We start from the raw sequence: 9,980 nt of genomic DNA, 5'->3' as shown, positions 1-9,980 counted from the left end.
GGAGATGATACAGACATGTCCTGCATCCATCTGCACATCAGAGAGGCTGACCATGGCTATCCCCAATAACTTCCCAGATTCCTTCTTCTGCCAGAACCTATGGGGAAGGTGGTTGGGAGGGTGGGTTTGGGTTTGCAGCTGCCCTGCTGTGCCATCATAGGGCTGGGGCTGTGTCTGCATGGTGAGGGAGTTTCTGGAGCAGGTTTCTGGGGTTGGCAGTGCTACAGCGAGGTCCTGATGGCAGGTGGCTGTGACGGGGTCAGCCCACGTGCCATCTGTGCTGTCGGGACAAGGCTACCCAGCCACGTACCCCACTACCCCAGACCTGCCGGCACCCTCAGCCACACTGGGAACCAGGGACTCAAAGGATTTTTCTTAGCCCTCAGCCAAAACCAACCCTCCCCAGACATCTGAGGAGGAGATTTTTGCTGTGATGCACAGGGCCAGGCCAGGTCACAGTCCAGTGTACCCAAAGCAGGGATGTGTCTGTCCTGAAGGACGTGGCAGTGCTGGCTCTGGTCACAGGGACAGTGTGAGCACGCCATACTGAGGGAGCAGCTTCTGTCCCACACAGGGAAACCTCCTTATGGAAATGTGGGGAGAGGAGTGAGCCATCCTCAGACTTGGAGGCTCTGACCACATACAGGGTACTGGCATCATCTCCCTGAAAGAGTGTGGTGGGGATGGCACACTGGGGGGTTGGGAAGGGGAAACTGGAGGGGGTCACTGCAGGGTGCTCTCTGTATGGGGTGACACTGGATCCCAGCACTCAGCCCTATCACTGGGGTGGGCATCATGGTGTGGTGGGTCTGGGATGGTGTGTAACGTGATAGGGTGCAATGGAATGGATGGGGTGGGATGAAATGCATGGGATTGACTGTGACCAAATGGAGTCAAATAGGATAGCACAGGGTGGCATGCATGAGATGACGAGATGGGATGGGACAGGCTGTAGAGGATGGGTCTGCAATGGATTGCACAGGTAAGGCAGGCTGCCAGTGGTGAGGCACAGAGGGGTCCACGGACCTGCCAACACAGACCCCAACAGCCTCACTGACTGCCCCACACCCGGTGGGGGGCAGGGCAGGCCTGGGGCTGCGGGGCGGAAAGGGAGTGCGGCCCCTTTAAGAGGCCAGTTCCGCGAGCGGCCGCTGGGTGGGGCGCGCTCTCCGCCCTGCGCCTTCCGCGCCGGGGGGCGGGGCCACCGGGGGCGCGCCGGGAAGCCCCGCCTCCTCCGATTCATCTTTCCGCGCAGGCCCCGCCCCCTCTCCCGCCATCGCCCAATGGCCGCCGCGCTCGCCGTCGCCAGGGGCGCCGGGTTGCCAGGGGCGGGGCTGAGCGGCGGGCGGGCCCCGCCCCGCGCGGCTCAGCGGCGGCAGCGGCGGCGGCGGCGCCAGAGCGCGAGCGTGGCGCGGCGGTGAGAGGAGCCGCGCGTGGCGCCGAGCTCGGGACTGCCCGGCGGGGCCGCCCGCACCGCCCCCGCCATGGCCGCGGCCCGACCGGGGGCCCCCCCGCCGCCGCCGCTGCTGCTCCCCCTTCTGCTGCTGCTTCTGCTGCCCGGCGGCCGCCGCGCTCTGGAGGGTGAGTACCGGGCGGGTGTGCCCGCCGCGCCGCACCGGGGCCCGTGCCACCGCGCACACAGGCACGCATTCTCCAGGGTGTCCCCGGCACACCGGGCCTCTTTCGACCTCCGCCGCCGGCTCGGCTCGACGCTTGGCCGTCCCCGCGGGGAGCTCGTCGCCGCAGCGCGCCCGGGCGCCGCTCCCAGCGCTCAGCCGCCCTCAGTAGGTTTCAGAGTCAACGCCCCGTGGAACTGAGCCCGGCGCGGCCGAGGCGCGGCGGCCGCTAGCAAGGAGCGGCGCCTCTTTGGATACTCGGTTCACGTTCTGAGGCTTTTCGCCACGACCGAGAGGGCTGGAAAATTAATATTTCTTTAAGTGGAAGCTCGCGGCGTGCCAAAACTGGTGGGACCGCCGGAGGAGTGTCCGCGTGTAGTGTCCGGCTCCATCCCTTCCCGGCCAGGGCTCGCCGCGCCCCGTCGCCTTAACCCCTGAGGGTCCGGTGTGGGACCGCCGCGCGTGCCGCATCCATCCCGAGCCCCGCGGCTCGCCCGCCCCCGCGGGCAGAGAGGGAGCGAGGAGGAGGGCAGGCCCCGCGCTCGGGGGGGTTGCGGGGTAAAACTGGGATTGATTGTGTGTGTCTCTCCTCGGAGGGTGAATCCCGGTCCGCGGGGCAGCACCGTCGATTCTCAGGCTTCGACCGAGAAAAGCGGCTCTCGGCCCCGCTGGGGCACTGGGGAATCCCGGGGCGGGTGAGGCGGGTCGCACCGGGGGTGGGGAGGAGGAGGGGGCCTGGGCGCGTTTTTGTCTTGGCACAAAGTGTGCGAGGCTCCGGCCGGGAGCGGCAACACTCCGGTGTCCGGTAACAGAACCCGCTGCCGGAGCGGCGGGAGGGGGCTAGGGAGGGGGAAACCCCAGACGGAGAGGAGCTGCCGGTGCCTCCGCCCCAGCTTTTGTGTGTTCGGAGGCAGTTTTGTGCTCGGGCTTCCTCCGTCGCCCCGCGGTGCGGGGTTTGGGTTGCGGCACCGGAGATGACCGTGGGCAGGAGCCCGTCCCCGCTGCCGTTTGTCGGAGGGACACGTTTCCTCCGGCTTTGGGCTTTGTAGAAAGTTTTGGGGTTGTTGTTGCTCGTGTTTCTTTTCACCCTCCCTCCCTGCGATTTTTTTTTTTTCCCTTAAACGGAGTAAAAATGATATTAAAAATCAATCTGCTTTGTACGCCGTAGGAAACAAAGCCATGGGACTGCCTGGTCTGTGAGCTCCGGACTGATCTGGAGCCCCGCAGCAGAAGGGGAAGGGAGAAGCCAGCCTGCACCCAGCCCTCTTGGGATGGGAGCTCCCTGCACAGCTCTGGGGAGCCCTGCCCGCTGGAGGTGTGCAGGAGGATGAAGGTGCAGGCAGGGAGCCTAGCAGGGCCTCTCACAGCCTGCTTCCCACCAGGGATTTGGGAATCGGGGAAGGAAAGCTGGTGTGGGGCCTGGAAGCACCAGTGGCCATTTCCCAGGGGCTGTCCCACCAGTCCCTGGGGAGACAGGGAGCCCTGACCTCGCCACCGCCTGGGGATGGAGCAGTGTAAAGAGCTGGATGGAGAGAAAATAAATAGCTCATGCTGAGGAGTCACTGGGTTTTCTCAGCTTCCTACATGTGTGGAGGGGTCAGGGGCTGAACATGCCACCTGAAGAGGTCAGGGCCCAGCTGGGTGCCAGCCCCGTGGAACCACTTCAGGGCTGGCTGGCAGGCACACAGCGTTTTTGGGACTGGCCTTGATCCCCCTGATTTCTTTCCATTTTGCTCTTGTCTGAGCTGCAGGGAAAGTTGCAGCTGGGCTAGGAAAGGTTTCTGCCTTGCCCAGCCTTAGGAAGCGGTTGCTCGTGTTGGGGTGAGTGAGCTCCCACGCTTCTGCTGCACTGGGCATTTCTGGCTGCCTGCGATGCTGCTTCCTGACGGGGACCCGTGCGTTTAGACAGTTACTGTAAATCTAGCATGCACATTTGCTCAGATATTTTAGTGTTGATCATAAATCTGGTGCGGCCATAAATCTGTGTGCACGTCCTGCAGGCGACAATGGCAGTGAGCGGTCCCCGAACCCGGCCACCTTGCTGTCCCTTCCGAGGGGACAAGTTGGCTGGGCTTGTGGCCGGTGCCTGGCTGGGGGCTCTGGGGCTGGACGGCGCTGCCTGTTCCCGGGGGGGGTGGTGGGGAGTTGGGTTTCTTTACAAGGCCCCACAGGGGTGGAGGGGAAAAGCCGCGCTCGGCAGCAGCTCAGTGAGGGCTTTGTGCTGCCGAGGAGAAAATGGTTTCTCTCCAGATCCTGTAAGTGCGCTGGGTTTGTTTGAAGTCACAATGTGTTTTTCTTCTCCAGTTCAGCGGTCCCTGGGCTGGCTGCAGCAGGAATGCTCAATCTGGGGGCAACAGCAGATCCTTTCTCCGGCACAGGGGTTGGATCCGAGGAGTTAGTCCCAGCGGGGCTGTGGGAACAGAGGCCTCACGGGGAGCAAACCTGGTGAAACAGCACGGGTAGAGTGCTGTGTTTGAGGCCCTTGTTGACCATCGAGGGATAAAACCCTGGGCTTTAAAACGCCCTGGCCCGAGGGAGTGCAGACAGCCGCAGGCTCACCCTACCCTTCCCCCCAGGGGTGCGGGTGGACTGGGACTGGGACCTCCAGAGGAGCAACTCTGCTGCTGTGCTCCTGCCCTAAACAGCCTCTCTGGGCACAGGACTCCGTTTAAAGTTGGGCTTTTCCCACATGTTCCCCCATGAACCCCTTTGCAGAGATACCACAATGCTGTGCGTAGCCCCAAATTGACTCAGGCTCTAGTGAAGTACCCAAACTCCCCTGAAGCAGAAGGATTTCCCGGGGAGATACTCCTCATCTGAGCTCTGCCCGTTGGCAGCTCCCAGACCCCCACCAGGTGTTACACAGGCTGACCACACTCCTCCCTGCAGCGGCAAGCCCCTGCTTAATTGACCCCTGTACTGGAACTGCCAGGTATTTTCTTGGCAGGGAGATTTGCTTTCCATTTAATTACTTTTCACTGAAATGGCTTGTTTCTCGGTGGGGTGATGGGGGGGAAGTTAGACCTGCTGTTTTATTGGTGTTCGGGGTAGGGCTGCGAGGGAAGGCGACTAGTGAGGCTCCGCGGTGCTTGCTGGATTCATTAAGTCTCCCATTCCTTGCTAACAGCTCCGTTTGAGGAAGCCCGCCCCATTCGAGCTCCCGAGGCGGGGAGGAGAAGGGCTTTCCTTTGTGTCAAGCGGAGCATGCGGAGAGGGAAAACTTGCGGCACCGGGGTCCGTTTGCAGCCCTGCGTTTCTCCCCGGCACGGAGCACAGCTGGCGAGGCTGTGGCTACGGGGCCGTGCCTGCCCGGCCCTCGTGATTGGGAATAGCGGCCTCTGGTTTTTAAGGAATGAACCGAAACTCCTTGTTTTGTTGTGATGACTTACTGCGAGAGATATTTGGGGAAACCAGTTTGTTGCATTTTCTTTCCGTGAGCCGTTTGCTGCTGCCACTGGAGCAGGGGAGCTTGGCGTTTAATTAAAACAGCCCGAGCAATCTGAATCACAGACTTGCATGTTTTTAAAATTGTAGCTGTTCCTGTTGTGCTGAGTCAAACTGGTTTGTCGAGATTAAGCGTCTCCGCCTGGGAGCCACGCTGGGGGAAGGGTGCTGGGGTGGCCCCAGGGTCGGGATCCCCGTTCCTGGCTGGTGCAGGCGGCAGGGTGGGTGCCAGCCTCCCCCCTGAGGAACCCCCTGGGGTGGGGGGGACTGTCCCCGGGGGCTTCAGTGGTGCTGGTGGTTGCCATCACCCCATGCTTCCTTGGGGTTGAAGCCATAAGGAGCTGGCATCGCTTCTGGAGAGGACGCATTCCCAAGCAAAGCATTTGGGGGACTTTGGGATGGGGTGCCCTTCTGTGAAGCCCCTTGCGGGGAGCCAGGCACAGCCTTGCGCCCCAGGGACAGGCTGCCATCTTGAAGGCCTGGCAGGCTTTTGCAGAGGCACTCCCACCTGGCTGGGAAGGTTCCCATTTGAATGTTTGTTTTGGTATTTTTTTGTTGTGCCATGTTTTTTTGTTGTTGCTGTTCTTGCTCCAAAACCAGTCCTGCGCTCAGGCTGGGGCGGGGCTGGTGGCAGGGCAGGTGGCAGGGCATGGCTATCCCCTCACAGAGCTGAGCTTCGTGCAGACTCCATGGGGAGCCCAACAGGAGCCATTTTGTAGGGTGGGGGAGCAGAGGGCCAAGCCTGGCTCTTGGCAAATCCTTGTTCTCCCGCGCTTGGGCTCTGGCGTTGCCCGCCCACGGTGCAGCCATCAAGGCCTTGTGGGGCTGAGCTTGGGAGTGGGGCTGCATCCCCTTCCCACAGGACCACTGTTTCCAGCAGGGCCCCAGCCCTCCCCTGGCGCCTGTTTTCCCCTCACCACAGCCAAGCCCCTGCTCCCTGAGGCAGGAGGGAGTGAGCCCAGAGCCGGCTTCACATGGCCACCCCTCTGAGGAGGAAGGGAAGCCATCTTGGGAAGAGGCAGGTCCAAGCTCCAGCCCGATGGCCGCTTTCCCTGCGCTTGCCAGCGTGTGCCGGCCAGGGGTCCTGGGCTGGGCTGGGGGGAGTGAGGGGGATTGCTGGGGGGGGGGGAGTCTTTTTTATTTTATTTTTGCCCGTTGCTAAGCTCTGCTTCCCAGGGCCTGGCATTTCTCATGCATGTGGCAGGAGCTGTTGACAAACACCTGTTTCCCGGCCCCCTCCCCAGGAATGCCCTGGAGGCCCCGCGGGGGTATGTGATGCCAGAGAAGGGGGGGGGGGTGGGGAGAGGATGCCCCCTGCTCGGGTCCCTCACCCTTCCCAAAGGAGCCCACCCCCAGGGCTTTCCTGCCCAGCGGCAGCTGGGGCCCCGGGGATTTGGGCCTCCCTGTTCCTCTCTGAGGTGTGGCTGTCATGCAGGGCTGCCAAAACCCGTCCCTGTCCCAGGGAGGGGACACCCCCCTACACAGCCCTCCCCCTGACTGGTCCTGCTTGTCCCTGGGGTGCCGAGCTGCCGGCCTGGCGAGGGCTTGGGCACAGGAGGGACCCTGCAGGGAGGGGGGTGCTTGGCGGGTGCGCACGCACATGCGGCGTGCGATCCAAGGCCTTTTTTTATTAATGAGAAAAATGTGCAGGGCTTGAACGATCGCCAGGAACAGATTTATTCTAGTTCCCCAGAAATTAAACTGAAATGAAGGAGCGAGTCAGCCTGGCCCGGCACCCCCTCCTGACTCTGTGCTTGTTTTAACTCTGGAAGAATCTGACTTTGGGGGTGGGGGAGGCAGGGGAGGGGGGGTGGGATATTTGGGTTTAAGCAGTTCCAGATGGGCTCGGTGCTCAAGGAGAGCTGAGGAAGCGAGTGGAGAGCAGTGTGGAGATTTGGGTAACTGCCCCAGGCAGGAGAGACGAGGGAGATCTTGGCAGAAACTCCCGCTCCACTCTGCCGGGATGGGATGGAGCTTGGCAGCTGAGCTGCCCTGTCTGTGGGGTGATCCTTTGGATGTGCAGCGAGTAACCTTTTTTGGGGAAGGGGTGGGTTGTTGGTTGGGTTGTTGTGTTTTTTTTTTAAATGTCATTACTTCTTTGCTGGGCTCTTTCCAAAAGTACAACCTGGAAAAAAATTAAGCTGGAGGGGGGGAGAAGGGCTCTTGGATCTCAGCCTGCTGCAAATGCTTGCCCTGTGGAGGCAGGCCTGCAGCACCGACTGCGTTCCCTTTCTTCCCCCTGGGGATTTTGGGGTTCTCCATCCACCCATGCCAACCCATCTTGGCTTGATGGCCCTGTGAGGACACCTGCCCCATGAAGCCACAGCCACAGGGTGATGGGGCTGTGGCAGGAGGTGGCAGGAGCATCCCTGTCACAGCAGGACCTGGAAGCGAAGGCGGCTTTGCAGGCTGATTTGCTGCCTACGTCCTGGTTGAAGGCATTCGCGGCTTAAACAGGTCTGGCGTCTCCCGATGGGATGAGTTATTTCTGTGGCAGTGGAGGGTGGCTGCATGGCCATTCCTGCTGGGGATGGCAACCTATAAATTTATCCTGCTTGCTGGCCTGCAGAGCTCTTCCCTGCCCAGCATGGCTAATCGTGGTGTCCCACAGGAGCCATGGCAGGGAGCTGCAGTGGGCAGCCCCTTCCTCTGGGCAAGGCAGGGACATGCCTGTCCTGAGTGGGCAGTGGCAGTGTCTGGCAGCAGGCAGGGCTGAGGGGCTGGCCATGGGGTCTGTCTGTTCCCCTTACCCACAGCCAGGTGGGCAACTTTTCCCCATGGGCCAGGTGAAGCACTGAGCACCAGACATGCATCTAGCATGTGGGCAGGGATGGCAGCTCTTCCCCAGCCGAGCTGACCCTGGCATGGCACACTGGGCTCCAACATCTGCAATCCTCGTGGTATTAATAGAATGGTAATTGCAGAGCAGGGCTGGTCTTGGGCAGCCAGCTTGCATCCTCTCCGGCATCAATACAGCCTTTTTGTCGGAGCAGGACCTGGCAGGTCTTGGGCAGTGGGCTGCAGGTGCCCTTGGCGTGCAATTGCAAGGCAGGAGCCTGCTATCCTGCAAAACCCCTGGGCTCCAAGTACTGTGTTTTGAAGGGAGGTGCAGTGTGAGTGCCAGCAAGTGCTGGAGCCTGGCTTGGCACGGCTCTGCTTGCCCAGTGGCAGAAATCTGCCCTCCCTGGCTTGACTCAGTGTGTGACCAGGAGGAAGTAAGTACCCATCCCTCCCCACATCCCAGGCACTGCCACTTGATCTGCTTTTTGCAGAGCTGGCACCTGTCCTCTCTCACATGCTTCAGTCTGTCTCACAGCCGTCAGGAAACAACTCCTGGCGAGGAGCACGCGGCCGGAAAACCCTCTTCAGCCAGTTAGCAACCAGCGAGTGGGCGACAGGGCAGGGAGGGGAGGGAGCAAGCATTCCTGTCTCCCTCCATCCCGCTTGCCAGGCAGTTCCTGGTCGTCCAAGGTGCAGGGCGTTGTGGTCAGATGGGGGACTGTGAGGGAGACTGAGCCAGCCAATGGCTTGAAGTCACACAACTGTCTCCCTGTGTGAGGTTGTTATACCCTGGTGTAGGTGTGGGATTGGGAAATGCAGGATGCATTGTTGGAGCATCCTTGGAATCTCAGGCTTTGCAAATTTGCCATGGTGCCAGCGGGGCTGGGACCAGCAATGGTGCTGGGACCAGCGGTGCTGCACATCCTTGACCAGGCTCACTGGGGCAGGGACTGCCTGCCCTTGTGCATGTGTGTGTGGTGTGTACAAAGGGGCCTTAATCTCAGTTGGGGCCTCTGGGCCCTGCCATAATGCAGAAATAATGAGTCTATTATTAAGTGCCCACAGTACTTCTTCACTCTGGTGGCTCGCCTCCAGCAGCAGGCAGAACCTGCCCCGCTTGAAGTGGATGTGTCATCATTTGCCTCAGCAAATACGATCCCCTTTGATGATGGGCCAAACGCCCTTGGCACGAAGGGCCACAGCTGTGATACAGGCCCCATTTTTTTTTCCCCTTTTATTCCCCCCCACTTCCCTTTGTTCCCAGTTCGTTGGCAAGTCGTTGGCTCACCTTGGACCTGGGACAAAGTGTGTGTTGGTGGGCATGGGCGGTCTGAGTCTCCATAACCCCCTGGAGAGGGATGGGTGGGGGACTGTCTCATCTCCCCCCTCAGTGCTGTGGAGCAGCAGGCGCCCTGCTGGCTCTAAGGATGGGTTCTCAATGTGGGCGGTGATAGGGAGCGTGCCAGCCCTTCCCTTGGGCTCAACCCAACCGGCCTGACAGCTGGGCTAGGCGAGGGTGGGACTCTGCACAGCCCCTGGCCTTGCACCGGACACTCGGGTGTGCAGGAGGGGTCCCAGGGAGGGTCAGGATTCCCATGCAGGGGATGCAGCGTGATGGCAGTGCTGCCAGCCCTGTCCCTGCAGAGGGAGCTGGCAGACAGCAGCTGCCAGCACCTTCACTAGGCTTCCAAAACCCCACGCCTGGCTCCTCCATCACTGGGTATCCACAGCCTGCCATGGGTGCTTCCAGCCCTGCCGGTGCCCTGCCTGTTGCCCACCTTCCTACCTGGCTGCAGTCTTCCTTGCTGCTCTCCTGGCTGCTTCAGCAGCACCCTCCCCGGAGCACAGCTTGGGCATGAGGGGCTGCCGAGTGCCAAAACCTCCAAAGCTGCCACCTGCAGGGTGCTCCATCCACGGACCATGTGCTATGCCTTGGGTTTAGTGGGACAAGAATGTTTTCCTCTTACGAGTCCCCTGGCCTTGGAGCACGATCATCCCCTGCATGGGAAGAGGGCAGCCTCAGGGTTTAGCTGGGGTCAGAGAAGGAAGGACCCTCCCAGGAGGGGAGGTGGAGGGAGCCGGATGGGCAACATGCTCTGGGAAAATGTATCATGGGGTCTCCCAGACCTGATGCGCGCA

At 61.2% G+C, this 9,980-nt stretch overlaps 1 protein-coding gene across 4 annotated transcripts in view; it reads left to right on the top strand.

Annotated features, from left to right (window-relative positions):
- Positions 1-1,435: 1,435 nt before the first annotated feature.
- Positions 1,436-9,980, top strand: part of EPHB3 (EPH receptor B3) — a 28,138-nt gene continuing 19,593 nt past the window's right edge. For all 4 annotated transcript variants that reach the window (XM_051626680.1, XM_051626677.1, XM_051626678.1 and 1 more), the window contains exon 1: positions 1,436-1,581. In XM_051626680.1, coding sequence (XP_051482640.1) covers positions 1,485-1,581 — 97 coding nt within the window. In that variant the 5' untranslated portion in view covers positions 1,436-1,484. The remainder of the gene's footprint in view (positions 1,582-9,980) is intronic.

Source organism: Apus apus, chromosome 8 (assembly GCF_020740795.1).
Source record: "Apus apus isolate bApuApu2 chromosome 8, bApuApu2.pri.cur, whole genome shotgun sequence".
In the NCBI taxonomy this organism is placed as follows: Eukaryota; Metazoa; Chordata; class Aves; order Apodiformes; family Apodidae; genus Apus; species Apus apus.
This window is presented reverse-complemented; position numbering and strand designations above follow the sequence as displayed.